General features: G+C 40.2%; 2 protein-coding genes across 2 annotated transcripts in view; one reads left to right on the top strand and one right to left on the bottom strand.

Annotated features, from left to right (window-relative positions):
- MALT1 (MALT1 paracaspase) overlaps positions 1–17,388 on the bottom strand; it is a 127,933-nt gene that overhangs the window by 95,912 nt on the left and 14,633 nt on the right. The gene's annotated exons all lie outside the window — the stretch shown is intronic.
- Positions 10,380–17,388, top strand: part of ALPK2 (alpha kinase 2) — a 72,158-nt gene continuing 65,149 nt past the window's right edge. Inside the window, exons 1-2 of the mRNA XM_043515033.1 lie at positions 10,380–10,483; positions 10,725–11,781. Of these exons, the coding sequence (XP_043370968.1) occupies positions 10,380–10,483; positions 10,725–11,781 (1,161 nt within the window). The remainder of the gene's footprint in view (positions 10,484–10,724; positions 11,782–17,388) is intronic.

The following is a 17,388-nucleotide window of genomic DNA, read 5'->3' as shown; positions in this document are numbered from 1 at the left end:
AGCCAGGCTAACATAGGCACTCAACATATGCTCATTGTATCTTCCATTTTGAAAAACAATCTGCAGTTCAGTGAAAAATTCTGTCAGTTCATTTTGTTTTGAATGTAATTAAGCCTTAAGAACTGCTCTGGTGCACTCACAATCAATGTTTTGAAAACATTTTGTTTCAATTTCAACTTTTAAAAAAAAATGATTAACCTTTATTTATCAAAAATTATAAATTACCTACAATTTTTAAATGAAAGTCATTTTGAACTTGAAAACTAAATTTTCACTTTGAAAATGTCAAAATGGGACATTTAGACAATTTCAAAACTTTTTTCCAAAGAATTTTTTAATTGAGAAATTAGTTGAAACTAACCCTTTCCTGCAAACAGTTTCAGTTTTGATGAAACAACATTTTCCAACAAAAAAAATGTTTTGTCAGAAAATTCCTAACCAGTTCATTGCTGCCTGGCTCATTTGATGGTTTCAAGTCTCTCCCCATCACTGCAGTGCTACATATCCAACCCAAATCACTTCTAATCATTGTTCTCAGCTTGTCATTTTCAGACTCATATCCTCAGTTCCATGGAATTAAGCTTTAGCACCCAGTGCCAACAGTATGATACTGACAAGGAGAAACACTGCAATCATATATGACACAAAGCTGGCGGTGAGCAGTGGTGCTGGAACTAGGGGTGCTAGCACCCCCCACTATAAACATTGTTCCAGCACGCCTGGCAGTGAAGGTAAAGCATTAGAGCTATATAAGCTAAGCAATCAACAACCATAAGCCTTCTTCCTTGATCCCTTATTGTCTCTGATTATTTTTTCTTGTTTAATCTTTTGTGCTGCATAATAATAATTAAAAAAAAGCAAAGCTGTTTGTAGGCAGGGAGAAAAAATCTGCTATAAGTGATTGGGGTCTGCTTAGATTAAGCAGCACATCAGGGGATAGTCATAGTTTTAAAAGGAGCCTGATGAGAAAATATAGTTTAGCTAGCAGAATTTTTTTTTTTTATGCATCAAAGGACCAAGAAAGGGCACATTTTATTTTTCCTTTGCAGATTGCAAATGTTGTTTATTCCTCCTGGTTACGGCCACTGGAAACATCAGGTCAGATTTACCGCAATTACAACGGGTAGTACTTTACTCACAAGTAGCCACACTGATTTCCAGACCAGAATTTAAGACAACAAAGGCCAAACACCCCCAAATGACAAAACCCTTTCTACATTTTAATGGAGTTAGTATTTTTCTCCTCCTTCCCAGTCTAAAGCAAATTAACATTTCTCAGCACAAGGATACTAAGCTTTCTAGGAACCTAGCGTTGGATGTTAGTAAATGTTTCGTTATTGGTCAGTGGCTGATAAATGACCATGATTAATCTTTCTTCAGCGGCTGAGATTCTTGTACTGTTACCCACTTTACTCCACATAGGCACACCTTTCTTTTAGAAGCCAAGAATGCAGACATTTTTGTCTAAAAGCTTTTTTTCCAATATAACTTTACATTTAATAAATGAAATTTTGATAATCTCTAATATATTCCATTTTACTCCACAAAAAAGAAGAAAAAAAGCTGTGTCTTGATGTCTGAATTTATAGCAGTTTTCTGAGTGGTACGTACGTATTTTTCTTGTAAAAAAAATTCCATTGTTGTATCTGACAAAATGTGCAGAATCCAATCTTATTTTCATATCAAGAACTCTGACAGCTTTCCCCCTAGATGGTGAGATGCAGCTGAACTAAGATAATGATAACTGTATGGTAAAACTGCTTTTGGTAAAAAATATTCATGAGTTTATTCCGCATCAAAAGTAGTTACTGGAGCTCTGATCAACTGGGAAAATTACTAGGTGTTAAAACTTAGATCCACCCAATGAGAACCAATGCAGCTGATCTTCTAAAAAGCAAATTAAAACACAGATTCAAGAAAATTTTGCAGAGAGTTTTAGAGTTATTAGCACAGCATATAGGTGGGTGAGTGTGTGCATGTGGTTTGTGCATGTGGTGGGGATATCTATATTGATAGAATACTGATATAAATGTGTGAAAAAAGTATTCAACTTTCCCTTAACATTTTTAACCTGCTGGGTCTTTTAGTCTTTTCAAAGATGAAATTGAAAGAAGAATGCAGCCCTGGGACAATATGGCTCAGGGTAAGTATATGAAGTTTTTTTTATCTCTAGGTTATTGAATCAAACTTGGTCCAGGTTGCTGATGTCTAAAATTCATTACTGTGCAATGGCCTATGTGAAGTAAGTTTACGTCTTGGCCGGCTTACTAGTGGACGGGTGTCCACATCACTAAACCCCACCATCCACAATATACACTAATGAGCACCTTTCTCTCATACTCAGTAGAGGACCCAAGAATGGAATGGGTTTTGAACTGAACTCCCTTCTTAGAATTAGATGCGGTCCTTTCACCCCCAGCTGCCTGGGCTGTAGCTATTGTATGAATAAATTAAAGGCTTCTATTTTTCAGGTTGGCATCTCCCAGAAATATTGTATACTTTATACTCAAAATGTTTGCTCCTTCTCCTTTTGAACTGCAGAATGTCTCTGGTGGAAATCCCATAACCAGGCTGAAGTCCTCCACTACGAATTTCTTCTTTTGTTCTTCAATTCTGCCATCTTCCTAGCTAAACAATTCTACTTCTCCAGCTTAATTGACTCCCATACCCACAATCCTAGCTACTGTTTCACTTCCTTTTACTCATTCCCCAAACCCTTCCCTCCACCTGCCTCTGCTTCTCTCTCTACCCAGGATCTCATCAAGGTAGGTAAAATTGGTAATATACAATGTGACCTTCCCCCTTCCCTCAGCTTGCCTTCCCTTCCCTCTTCCCCTCCTATAATTCTCTCCTCCTTTCTCCCATCACAGAGGTAGAAATTTCTCATCCACTCTCCTGCTCTAACCCCTCCATTTGCCCTAGTGGACCCATCCCGCTCCTGATCTCTCTCACACACACTCTCATTCCCTCCTTTACTCTTCTCCTGAACCTCACACTCTCCTCTGGCTCTTTCCCCTCACAATACAAGCATGCTTTAGACTCTTCCTTCTTAAAGATACCCACACTTGAACCTACTTGCCTCTCTAACTACCACACCTTCTCCCTTCCATTTCTAAGCAGATTGAACACATTATCTACAATCACCAGCTGAAGTTCTACTCTTTCAAACCCATCCTAGACCCTCCCCAATCTAATTCTACCTCTTGAACTTCAGTGAAGCTGCTCTTGCCAAAACCTTTAATGACCTCTTCTCAGCCAATTTTGAGAACCAGTACTCCATCTTGATCTTCCTTGGACTGTCAGCTGCCTTTGACACTATTGACCATGCTCTTCTTCTTGAAATCTTGTCCCCCGCACCCCGTTGGCTTCTTGGTCACAGTTTCATGTCAGTTCTGGGATTGGGGTGAGTGACCTCTCTCCTTAGATCAGGGTGATCACTTTATACAGTTTCAAATTCTTTGTCTGCAAGGCATCTTGAATCAAGGCAGACCAGTCAATGCTACTTCCACTGGATGAAACTTCCACTGACTTGTTTCAGCAGTGGGGATTTACATTACTTATTCCACATTGACTTCAGTTCCTGCAGGTACCATCATTTAGCTCACACATTGAGGCAGGGAAAAAATCACTAACCAGTCCATAAAGATACCTAAACTATTTATAAAATTGATACAATAGTCTTAGAACATTCCATGTGTTCATAGTGTAACCCACATCTTGATTACTGCAAAATCGTTCTGGACTCCCTTCTGAGGGGAACGGAGGCATCCATCTGCCAACCTCATAGGATGTCCTGGGAGGTGTGCTGCTTGCATGGAGCCTGCATCTGAAACATTACAGAAAGGTTGCCGATGCTCATCCATCCCTCTAATCTCTACCTTATGCTACTCATCCATGTGGGTACTCATGATACTGTGAGATCTGACCCTGAACAAATCAGCAGTGACTATAGTGCTCTGGAAGCTAGAGTGAAGGAGTAAAGGGTGCAGGTTGTGTTCTCATCCATCCTCCCAGTTGAGGGTAAGAGTCCAGGCAGGGACACACACATCCTGGAGACGAATACATGGCTGTGCAGATGGTGTTGATGGGAAGGCTTTGGCTTCTTTGACCATGGGATGCAGTGCCAGGAAGAAGAGATGGGGTCCACCTGACCAAGAAAGGGAAGAGCATCTTCATGCGCTGACTCACCAACTTAGTGAGGAGAGTTTTAAACTAGGTTCAATGGGGGAAGGTGACAAAAGCCCAGAGGTAAGTATAAAAAAAGATGACATTAATAGAGGGTTAGATGTTGGGAGGGACATGGAAAATTACAATAGAGTCAAAGGAGCAACAAGAAGGAAATCAGTGGTGGAATCTGATCAATATTTTAGATGTCTGTACACAAATGCAAGGAGTATGGGGAATAAACAGGAAGAACTGGAAGTATTAGTACATAACATAAATTATTATTTAGTTGGCATCACAGAAACTTGGTGGGATAAGTCTCATTATAGAGGGGTATAGGTGTTCAGAAAGGACAGGCGGGGGGAAAGGGAGGAGGGGTTGCATTATACATAACAGATATATACACTTGCTCTAGGTCCAGAAAGAGGTGGGAGGCAGACCAACTGAGAGTCTCTGGGTAAAGATAAAAGGGTTAAAAATAAGTATGATGTCATAATGGTGTCTACTATAGACCAAATCAGGAAGACGAGGTGGGTGAGGAATTTCTAAAGCAAATAACAAATATCCTAAACATTGGACCTGGTAGTAATGGGGGACTTTAACTACACAGACATCTGTTGGGAATGTAATAAGGCAAAACACAAAATTTCCAGTAAGTTCTTGGAATGTAACAGGGACAACTTTTTATTACAGAAAGAGGAGAAAGTGGCTAACAGGACAGCCATTTCAGACTTGATTCTGACCAACAGGGAGGAACTGATAGCAAATCTGAAGGTGAAAGGCGATCTGGGTGACAGTGATTGTGAAATGATAGATTTCATTATTCTAAGGAAAGGAGGAAGTGAGAGCAGCAGAATAAAGATAATGGACTTCAAAAAAAGCAGATGTTAACAAATTGTAGAACTGGTACGTAAGATCCCATGGAAAGAAAATCTTAAAGGCACAACTGCAAACTATTCTGATTCAAAGGAAAGATCAGAAAAACAGTAAGAGGGCAATATGGCTCTATCAGGAGCTCTTTAATGACCTGAAAATAAAAAAAAATGAATCCTACAAAAAGTGGAAACGTTCAAATTGATAAGGAGGAGTACAAAAGAACAGCACAAGTATGTAGGGACAAAATCAGAAAGGCTAAGGCACAAAATGAGTTACACCTGGCAAGGGACATAAAAGGCAATAAAAATAGGTTCTTTAAATCCATTAGGATCAAGAGAAAGATGAAGAAAAGTGTACGTCTTCTACTTAATAGGGAAGGAGAGCTAATAATTGATGCCATCAATAAAGCGAAGGTGCTTACTTCCTATTTTGCTTCAGTCTTCACTAGAAAGGCTATTGACCAGATATTAATTGCCCACAATTAATATTAACAACCATGGCCATGGAGAAGGAATGCAAGCCAAAGCAGGGAAAGAACAGGTTAAAGAATATTTAGATAAGTTAGATGTATTCAAGTCAGCAGGGCCTGAGGAACTACTGAAGCAATCTTCGAGCCATTAGCAATTATTTTTGAGAACTCCTGGAGGACAGGAGAGGTCCCAGAAGAGTAGAGAAGAGCAAACATATTACCTATCTTTAAAAAGGGGAACAAGGAGTACCCGAGGAATTATAGACCAGTCATCCTAACTTCTATACCTGGAAAGATACTTATGTAAATTATTAAACAATCAATTTCTAAGCACCTGGAGAATAGTAGGGTTATATAGTCAGCATGGATTTGTCAAGAACAAATCATGCCAAAACAACTTAATTTCCTTCTTTGATAGGATTACTGATTTACTTGATTGGGGGGGGGGAGGAAGTAGACATGATATATGTTGATTTTAGTAAGGCTTTTGACATAATTCTGCACTACATTCTCATAAACAAACTAGGGAAGTGTGTTCTAGATGAAATTACTATGATGTCGGTGCACAACTGATTGAAATACCATACGTACTCAAAGAGTAGTTATCAATGGTTTGCTATGAAATTGGAGGGTGTATCTAGTGGGATCCCACGGGGGTCTGTCCTGGGTCTGGTACTATTCTATATTTTCATTAATGACTTATATAATGCAGTAGAGTATGCTTATACAATTTGCAGATGACACCAGCTGGGAGGGGGTGCAAGCACTTTTGGAGACTAGATTAACAATTCCAGTGATCTTGAAAAACTGAAGAATTGGTCTGAATTCAAAAGATGATATTCAATAAAGACAAGTGCAAAGTACTTCACTTACAAAGGAAAAATCAAACACACAGCTACAAAATGGGAAATAACTGGCTAGGTGGTAGTATTTCTGAAAAGGATCTGGAGGTTATAGTGGACCATAAACTGAGTAATTAATGTGACGCAGTGGCAAAAAAAGCTATTATGATTCTGAAGTGTATTTAAAGGAGCATTGTATGTAAGACACAGGAGGCAATTGTCCGGCTCTACTCAACACCCAGTTGGAGTACTGTGTCCAATTCTAGGCACAATTTAGGAAAAATGTGGACAAATTGGAAAGAGTCCAGAGGAGAGCAACAAAAATGATAAAAGGTTTAGAAAACCTGACCTAAGGGGAAAGATTTAAAAAACTGGATATGTGTAGTTTGTAGAAAAGACTGAATGGGGACATTATAACAGTCTCCCAGTATGTTCAGGACTTATAAAGAGGATGATGATCAATTATTCTCCATGTCCATTGAAGGTAGGACAAGAAGTAATGACCTTAATCTGCAACAAGGGAGATTTAGGTTCGATATAAGGAAAATCTTTCTCACTAGAAGGGTGGTTAAGCTCTGTAATAGCCGTCCAAGGGAAGTTGTGGAGTCCCCATCATGCAATACACACCTATCTTGGATGACCTAGGTTTACTTGGTCCTGTCACTGCACAGGGGGCCCTACATTTCTATGACTCTCTAGTCTTGTGAAATGCAAGCTTGCCCTGCTCAAATCGATTCAGAATGCTGCTGCAAAGATCAGTGTCCTAGCCCATCACTTTGACCATGTCACCCCTCTCTGCATCCACTCACCTGGCTCTCCCTTCTCTATTGCATCAGACATTAGCTGCTTATCTTTACTTTCAAGGACCTTCATGCCCTATCCCCATCTTACTTATCTCTCATTTACTTTCAAGCTGTTGACTTCCACTTCTAAACAGCCCATTAGGCCAGCCTCCATTGCCCACTTATTAATTTTTCAAATAAGCACCTTTGTGATTTCTCCAACGATGCCCCTCACACTTGGGAGGAGCTACCTGTTAACATCTTCAAAGCTCATTATCCTCCTTCAAATCCCTCCTTAAAACTCTCCTTTGCCATGATGCCTACAAAAAACATGGCAATGGGCAGGCAGCTGGTATTCTGAGACCTCTGCCTAGCGAGCTGACCAATACTGTCTCATTTTTAACTTGTACTCCCCCATCTGACTGTCTGTCCATCTGTCGTCACCTAATTGTCAGCTCTTTTTGTACTGCACCTAGCGCAATGGAGTCCTGGCCCATGACTAGAGCTCTTAGGTGCTATGATAATTAAAATAATAAATAATGATAATAATAATAATAATAATAATAATAAAAACACTGAGTGACAGTGCTATAAGGACATGTGAATTGAGTAGTTGAGCTTTCTGCTATTATGCTGTGACAGAGAGAGAGGCTTCATGATTCTCATGATTTGGGCCAGTAGAGTGATGCCCTAGATGGGAAGGAGCAAAATATCAGTTAGGACACTTCTGTTCAGGTTCTTATTCCAGGTCCATCACCCTGGTATCTGAGCACTTCTAGTAGTGCTTTCAGTGATATGATTAGTGATATGAATGTGTGATTCAGTCTTTCATCCCCTCCCCCTCATCCTGATTAGACAGCAAAGGAAGATGAATCAAGAGTCTTTATTGTGTTCTGAGGATTTTTTGCCCTTCAGGACCAGTGCTGGGCCTCTGCAAGGCCTCCCCAATTAACCTTGCATCACCCCTTCCTGGAAAACTCCTATACAATGTCATATAGATTAAACTAATAGGATTCTATAGAAATAGAGTTTAATACATGTTGCTGTATCATCCCATAGAATTTAACAGAGAGAGTGAGATTTATAGGTTTTTCAACTATCCTACAGAAATCTATAGCAGAGATGTAATTCTCTATTAAATTATCAAAGAACCTATAGAAAAATTATCACACTCTATTATATTCTACAAACCATTTCCATAAGCAGTACATCAGAACTGGACTGGTTCCGCTGCCTCAGGGCATCTCTGTGGAAGAGGATTTGCCCCCTAAGAAAGGAAAACTGACTAGAGCTGCAGTGAGCTGTTTACTGAAGAGAGTCCAACTCCAAACAAGCCCATACATATCTACTGCTATTGACCCACTATTAGACATTAATCTAGTTCACCATGTGTCTTCATGCTGACTGACTTTGATCAGTTCCTAGTGGGACATGGCACAGACAGCAGCTGACAGCACTACTGCTGCTCTACTTAAGCCCCCATTACAGCAACTGAAATGCAATTGAAAGAGCTTGGAAGGGCAGTGGGGAAGTTTGCATGCTAGGAAAGTAACAGATTGGAAGGTTTCGGAATCTACAGCATGGAGTTAGGAGAGTGAAGGAAGATATTTTAACTGAAAAGGACTCACTGGGGGTTCATTAGATCAGGGTTCAGACACATTAGGAAAATAGTGTGAGCAAGATTTCATTTCAGCTCTGCAAACCACACCTGTTCTGTGAATAAATATAGTACTTTATTTTCCAGGGCTGTTAATCTTGCTCCTTTCTTGAGCACTGAATTCACCCTGTGCTCAAATCTGCCACTGCTTCTTACTCTGAGTAGTAAGTACCCTTACTCCCGTAGTAGTTCCACTGAAATCAAAGGGGCAACTCAGGGATATAGTACTGCTCAGAGTGCCTATTATTTTTATAGAAAGACAAAAACAAAAGATTGGAGTTGAGCTTGATGTTTTTTTTAATTTTGTTTTATTTTGTATTTGTAATATACCCATGAGGATTTTTGCTGCTGGAAATGGGTAATGCAAAGCAAACAGTATTATTTTAGAGAGAGATTGTCCCCAGCAATTAAGTGGAAAATTTTAGAGATTTTTTAAAAAGCCTAAAAAGAATAAATACATTTCATATTTTTTTTCAGTTTTAAATTATTAGAACCTTTTTGGTATTTTGTTTGTTTTTCTTTTAGTTATTTTTTAAAACCACCTGGCTGTGAACCTACACACAATTGTACTCTTCGTGCATGACAGCCAAAAAGTGAGATGTAATGTAAACAGGGAATTGAAACTAAGCATTTTATTGTTTGTGCTCCAGCTGCATCAAACAAACAAGAAATCAAAATGGTAAAAAAAAAAAAAAAATTTAAAATCCATTCAGATTGATTATTCCAAAGTGTTACTAGTAAGATGTCTATGGAATTTTTATTCAGACTTGCAGTTTCAAAAAATAATTATTATTGTATAATAATTATTATTATAGAATAACTGCCAAAATAGCAAAAATGTATACATATGGAAAACTCACACATATACCTATAGATTCCCATTTACACATGGATATATCCAGATTAGATGCAGGAACACACATTTTGTGCAGCTAGATACACGAGGAAACATGCATATGTTGAGGGGGGCTGAAATGTGAGTGGGGGCTGTTGTTTGCCTTGGTTTATTTTGCTAGCACAAATTGCCTTTGTTGCTCCTAATGTGCTCTCGCTAAACATCTGAGCATAGAGTAGTGGTTTTATGTTGTAGTGGTTAGCAATTGCTGTCTTTTTAAAACCCTGATTTGTTCCTTTTAAAATCCTTGCAGCTCAAAGTGCAAATCATAAAAATCTAAGAAAAAATAGTACAGACGAGCAAACTTGTGGCATTTATGAAATAATAAAATGTGTATCCTTTTCAAATTTAAGTTTTAAACTACAGCTATTTTTTAATTCACAGAGCAAGATGCTGTACTTTGTCAGATCATCGCTCAAAATTGCTTTTGAATGATCCATTGTTCAAATTTTGTTGAAGTGAAATCAGACACAAAATTTACCAAAAATTATCCTCAAACCAAAACGATGATGAAGGAGCGAGTAGAAAGAATGAAGTCAATGCATTCAGGAGGAAGGTTCAGATCAAGCTAGACAGATTGAGAAACCTTTAGTGGAGAAAAGGAATTGCTCCTATGAGCATCCACTTTAATTTCACCTGACCGGCCTCTACAAAAACCAATGGTTTGTCAGTAGAGCAGCCTATAGAGACAGAGATGTCATCTTCATTGGAGAATCAGTACAGAAACATACCTCGCTTGGAAGACAATATGAATGATAAAAACATATTTAAACTCCAAGAAAATAACTGCTGCACAATGTATGTGTCAGGAAATGCAAATGATTTTGTATACTCAAACGCTGTCGTGACACTGCTGGAAAAGCAGCCAAATGCTACAGCAGACAAGTGTATTCCAAACCAACAAGTCTAATCAATAATCATACAGACAACTGTTGGTCTACTGCTGAAGTCTTAGTTTCTAGTCAGAACACTGCCCAGGCATCTGAACATAGTATCCTCAATAAACTTCAGACTGATAATACACCGTCCAATTACTAAGCAAATATTCACAGCATAACTTTGTAGAGGATGCCTCTCAAATCTGTGACACTAACTTTGAACTTTATCCAGGTAAAACTCTAACCATAGCTGATGAGTTTTCTGATGATGCCCTTGAGTATCTGGAATGTTCTGATGTGATGACAGATTTTGCAAATGAAATATGGGAAAAGAAATTAAAATTTTTATTAGAAAGTGATGATGAAGAGGATATAAAGCTGAGTAAAGTGTGTGATGGGTGTGATTATTTCCTCAGTGGAATGCCTTGCCGGTTTCAAGTGTCAGATAACACTGTGCCTATGGATACCACCATTGGCTTCTGTGGTCATCACTCAAAATCCAAAGAAGTAGCTGTAAGGAGAGATCTCTCCACATACAGTCAGTCAACCTTGCAAACAGGGATGACTCTTACTGTTGGGCACCACCAAGATAAAACTACCACAATGAAAGACAAGGAGAAGTACAAATTGCCCGTCGCTTCTATGGCGATTGAAAATGATTATCCTAGAATTGAAGAAAACAATACAAATAACCACTCAGCAGCAGATTTCTCTATTGACAAATCACAGAACATGGATTTCGTACTTGCAGAAGTGGAGTCCTCCTCTTGTGGCTTAGATAGTTCTCTGACAAATCAAGCCTCGGAGACAATGTTAGCAAATAGTATGGGCAGAGACCTGTCAAATAAGAGTTCACAGCAATTAAATGGGATAAGGAGAAAACTGGCAGAAGAAAAATCTAAGGATGCTGTAGTCAATTTGACAGAGAGGCTGAGAAGAGACCTTTTAAATCTATTAGACCCCAAAGAACTTTGCAAACCATTAAGACACACAGGAGAATCTGTTCAAACTGGAACAAATGTTATGGATACCAGTGCACTGTTTCATAGTCCAGCAGGTGCCATTTCAAAACAAATGCACCAGGTGACAGAAAGCTTTCTAATCCAGGCTGGCTTATGTCATAGACAAGAGACAGATAAAACCAGTCATTGGAAAAGGAAATGGACTAGTGGCCTGTCTGACAAAAATCAGCTACCAAATGAAAGTGTCTTACCCACGGTAAGTACAGCATTTTATAATTTAACATAAAGAGCTTTTCTAGCAACTTGAATGTACTTTATCCTATTTGTTGCAAAATAATGCAAAATGTAAATTACTTGAAAAGATACCGTTCAAACCCTTGTGAATGACAGCTACTGCTGTGAAGGAAATCTGGTTTTGAAAAAAGCCCAGATAAACCAGAAGCTGTCCTAATTATAGAGAGAGACAGATAATAGTAAAAGGCATTAATGGACAGCTGGATAGGGAAATCTGATATTTAATCTATTGCGTGTGTCTTATCCAAGCAATGTCTCTCTCTGCTTAGAAAGTTTTTCAATTGAGTGTTGCAAGTGGAGAATATACCTTAATATATGAGCATAATTTGAAAAGTAAGTGTCAAGTTCCCATTTCAGCTACACTGATGTAAATCTAAATTAGCTCAACGGAAGTCGTTTGAGAGTTAATCTGTATTTACCCTGGTGTAACTAAGATGACAATTTTATCCAAAGGGTTTACGTTAGAAAGAGGGACAGTTTTGATTGTTTTCTTAATAAAAGAATTAAAGATTTAAATATTCTAGGAAAAAGTGGCTTATTTCTCTCTGTGAAAAGTGTATAACACCGATTCGTCTCCTAATGCCTCTGTATTAAATGCGCCAGATACTCAGTTGGCGTAAATCAGCATAGATCCATTGATTTACATGGCGGTACACCAATTTTCACCAACAGGCCTATACTTTTTATTTCATGTAGTAAAGATCTAAGGAAAACATTAAAATGTAACAGATCGGGCAGATTTTGTTCCTTTATCATTTGATAAGGGAAAGGATTTTAAAATGGGTAGCAAAATTCACAGGAAATCTTATTTATGAGAATTGCATATTTTTAACTGATAACATACTTGTTATCAGCATACTTGTGGTTACATAATTGTGCCTTCTATTGACTTCAGTGGGAACTGCATGAGTTTACCTCAAAATCTAATGTGCTGATAGTAGGCTTTTGAAAATAAAAACAACATAAATAAAGCAAGGAGTAATTTCTTGAAGTGATGTAACATTCTGCATCTTGAAGGTAGAAAAATGGAAAACTCTCTTTAGGTGGATTCTTCTTCACCCTGACCTTTTGGGTGAGATTGAGCATGAGGGGACAAGTAGTAGTACCCATCAGTGTTAGCCAAACATCATTCAAATGTGGGTGGCATTCAAGTGTCGCATTATTTGTATATTTGGACCTCAGAATACAACTCCTGACTACCTAAACAGCCACACTTTCCCTCTCCTTCTCTCTCTCTTCTCCACCCCCAAAACTACCTGCTATAACTGCCATGAGACTTCTTCCCTTGCTTTCGCCAGCCACCTGCTGGCATCTCACTCAGACACCCCATAGCATTTGATTTAAATCTACTAATTTTCTGTTATATTTTGGCATGTATGCATGTGCCCCCCCCCACACACACACACTTATGCCTGGAGTATTTTTTAGCTGAACATACTTTTCTTCCCCTATTTCTTTCTAGCAAAAAAGGCCCCCCATCTCAAAGTGATAGTTAACTTTGAATTCAGTCACGGGATTTCTTAAACAATCAAAGATAGTCAAATTATTTCACTTGGAAAAGCAGCTATAGCGCCCACCTTACCATCTGTATTCCTGGTTTTCCTTTGTTACACATTGTATATAAAAGGTGCAGTGACATTTTAAAAGTGAATCACACTCTTGTGATGTAAAACACCCCCATTAAGTAAAACTCTACTAAGAATTTAATGGCATTAGGCGCAGTCATGGTTGGCTGAGACATTAAACCCAAGACATTAAACTGACAGTTTGTGGTCACTAAACTCCCATACCACTTTTCTCAAAAGCAGGTTGTTGATCTGAATGGCATGGTCAGATTCCAAATTGGCTAGTTATATTCTGGCTATCTGCACTTCTGTGGTGGGTGGGTGTGTTTTGAGGCTTTATTGCATTTCATACAACATAAATAAAGTAAAAATAAAACAAAAACATACAGACATATTAGAAATAAGGATTAACCAAAGCCTTGGATTCAAACACCCTCCAACTGGGGTAAAGGTTGGATCCAGATACAAAATTACAGCTGACTGCCATTTTAGTAATGGGCCAAATGACAGCCTCAGACCTGAAGACTACCAACTGCAACTTCAGGGAAGTTTGGATTGGAACTTTGCTCTGGGACCCATCTCTGCAAAGTACATAATGAGCCATAAACCTTCCCATAGTCTCTCAATGTAACATAAAAAAGGAGAGTAAGAATCAACCTTGTACCCTATACGCACAGGGCCAGTCTTAGGGGAAAATGGCACCCTGGGCAAACTTTCTTTAGCGCCCTTTAAGTACTGTAGGCCCTTTAAGTAAGCAAGCAGCGGGCAGCTGCTCAGCAAGCAGAGCAGCAGCGGTGCTGCAGGTGTCATGCAGTCAGGAGGATGGAGAGGGGATGCCTGGCTCCTGCTTCCAGTCCCCTTTATCCCCTCCCTCAGCCTCCCGGGTAGGCATAGCCCTTCTGCAGCCTCTTGACCCTGGCACCTCCCCTGACCACAGTGCCCTTGTCAGTCGCCCATGTTGACACCCATAAGGCTGGCCCTGTATAGACAGCCTAGTCTACTTAGGGCTACATTGTGGTATTAGCCTCAGTTCTGCTTTTAGGGCAGAGAAAAACTGATTGGGCACAGAAAGAGCACCATGAATCACTCCCCAGTTGAGCTGGTTAAAAAGTAATTTGCTATCCCCTTTCAAAGGGTACAGTGTATTCCCCACTGTGCAGTAGGTCAGCAACCCTGGCAGGATCATAGTGGCAGAATAACTGTGGCTTCACCTATCCTCTGTCTCTTCCACGCCCCTATGTGGAGCACCTCAGTAGCAGCCCCCGTGCAGGCGCTGGTATTCTGCATGGACCTTGTTTTCATGAGCCACGCCAGGTGAGAGGCTCCTTATTCCCTCCCACAAAGCCTCATGGCCTCACAATCTTGCCCCACATGAAATGGTGTATTTATTTAATGCACATTATTAATAACAGATAATCAAAGCCAGGTAGGCCACCAGCATGAGATTGCACACAGTACTGAAAACTGGGGCACTTCAACTTCACAATATACTTGCATTCAAGAGGAAGCAGCTGTCATGTGCCCAATCAGCACCACCACTTGGAGTAACATTGGCATCAGCCCTAAGTTACAGCACCTGTCTCTGGAGTCTGCCAAATGTCAGCAGAGTCAGTGAAATTCTGTTGCAACTGGCAAGTTCATAGGGTTTTGGGGGCATAAGCACTACAACATTTACCTTTTCATAGTTCCACAGAGGTTAAGGACAGAAGAGACCATTAGATCATCTAGTCTGATCTCTTGTCTATCACAGGTCATGAATTTTCACCCTGATACTCCTATATCAAGCCCAAAGACTTTAGTTAGACTAAAGCATTTTAGTCCTCAGGAAATTAAACTGTGTGCCACAGGGAACGAACTGGAGAGATCAAGGCACAAAGGTGATGTATGGGAGGGCATACGGGGTCATAGCCCCCCCCGCCCCCCCCACAATTTCTGCACATTTCAAACCAGAGCCTTTAAATTGTGCCCTCCCCCCATCAACAGTTATGTGTCACCTCTGCCTGGCAGAAATCTGGGAGGTCTGACTGCAGCGTGGATGGTCTCCAAGGCTGGCTCATAGGGCATGCCTCCCTAGAGCAGCGATCAACTTGCTCTGCTCCAGTAGCGTCTCTTCGAGGGTCTCAAAATGCTTTACAAGCTGCAGTGCACTGCTGGGAGTGAGGTGGGAATCCCCCATTATAGAGAGGGAAAGGCCTTGCATTTCACCTCATGCAGCTGTGCGGCCATGTGTGTGCGCAGGGGCTGCACCTGCAGCCCTGAGAACTGGGCCCAACTGCCTTGTTCAGCTTACAGAGTCCATCACAGAGCCTGGAATAGAGTCGTGGGAGCTGGGATCCTGCAGCCAAAGGCCGGACAGGACCAGGAGCCTGTGGCCAAAGGTGGGGCTGGCTGGGAGTCCAGGAGCTGGCTCTGAGCTGGGAGGTGCTAGAAAGCTGCTCTGCATTGCACTGAAGAAGGCGCAGCGAGTGTCTGTGAGGCCGTGCTGTAGCCCACGAGGCTGTGTGGCATGCTCTCCCATGTGTTGCCTCAGCTGCCAGGGCTCACACCAGAAACACCCCCCACCTCCGCCCCCACTATCAACAGTTATTCTTCTGTCAAGATGCCATCAATGCATGATGTGGAAACTAGGTCAAATTACAAAGGATGAATACAAACAAACACACAAGCACGTAGGCATAAAATTAGAAAGGCCAAGGCACAAAAGGAGATTAAACTAGCTAGAGACATAAAGGGTAACAAGAAAACATTCTAGAAATACATTACAAGCAAGAGAAGACCAAGGACAGGATAGGCCTGTTACTCAATGAGGAGGGAAAAACAATAACAGAAAATGTGGAAGGTTAGTAGCGATTGGACATCTAACATAGTGAACACCAGTGGAAATAAAGTAGGATCAGAGGCTAAAATAGGGAAAGAACAAGTTAAAAATTACTTAGACAAGTGAGATGTCTTCAAGTCACCAGGGCCTGATGAAATACATCCTAGAATACTCAAGGAGCTTACTGAGGAGATATCTGAGTCATTAGTGATTATCTTTGAAAAGTCACAGAAGACGGGAGTGATTCCAGAGGACTGGAAAAGGGCAAATATAGTAAGCCAATCTATAAAAAGGGGACTAAGGACAACCCGGGGAATTAAAGACCAATCATCTTAACTTCAGTATCCAAAAAGATAATGGAGCAAATCATCAAGCAATCAATTTGCAAACACCTAGAAGAAAATAAGGTGATAAGCATCAGTCAGCATGGATTTATCAAGAACAAATTCTGTCAGACCAACCTGATAGCTTTCTTTGACAGGGTAACAAGGCTTGTGGATAAGGGGGAAGCGGTAGATGTCATATACTTTGACTTTATTAAGACCTTTGATACTGTCTTGCATGACCTTCTCAAAAACAAATTAAGGAAATACAATCTAGATGGAGCTACTATAAGGTGGGTACATAACTGGTTGGAAAACCGTTCCCAGAGAGTAGTTATCAGCAGTTCATAGTCAAGCTGGAAAGGTATATTGAGTGGGGTCCCGCAGGGATCAGTTCTGGTTCCAGTTCTGTTCAATATCTTCGTCAATGATTTAGATAATGGCACAGAGAGTACACTTATAAAGTTTGCAGTTGATACCTAGCTGGGAGGGGTTGCAAGTGCTTTGGAGGATAGGATTATAATTCAGAATTATCTGGACAAACTGGAGAAATGGTCTGAAGTAAATAGGATGAAATTCAATAAGGACAAATACAATTACTCCACATAGGAAGGAATAATCAATTGCACACATACAAAATGGGAAATGACTGCCTAGGAAGGAATACTGCAGAAAGGGATCTGCAGGTCATAATGGATCACAAGCTAAATCTAAGTGAACAGTGTAACACTGCTGCAAAAAAAGCAAACATGATTCTTGGATTTATTAGCAGGAGTGTTGTAAGCAAGACATGAGAAGTAATTCTTCTACTCTACTCCGTGCTCATATGGCCTCAACTGGAGTATAGTGTCTGTTCTGGGCCC

Source organism: Dermochelys coriacea, chromosome 5, assembly GCF_009764565.3.
Source record: "Dermochelys coriacea isolate rDerCor1 chromosome 5, rDerCor1.pri.v4, whole genome shotgun sequence".
NCBI lineage: Eukaryota > Metazoa > Chordata > Testudines > Dermochelyidae > Dermochelys > Dermochelys coriacea.
The sequence above is the reverse complement of the archived record's forward strand: the minus strand, read 5'-3'. Positions and strand labels throughout refer to the sequence as shown.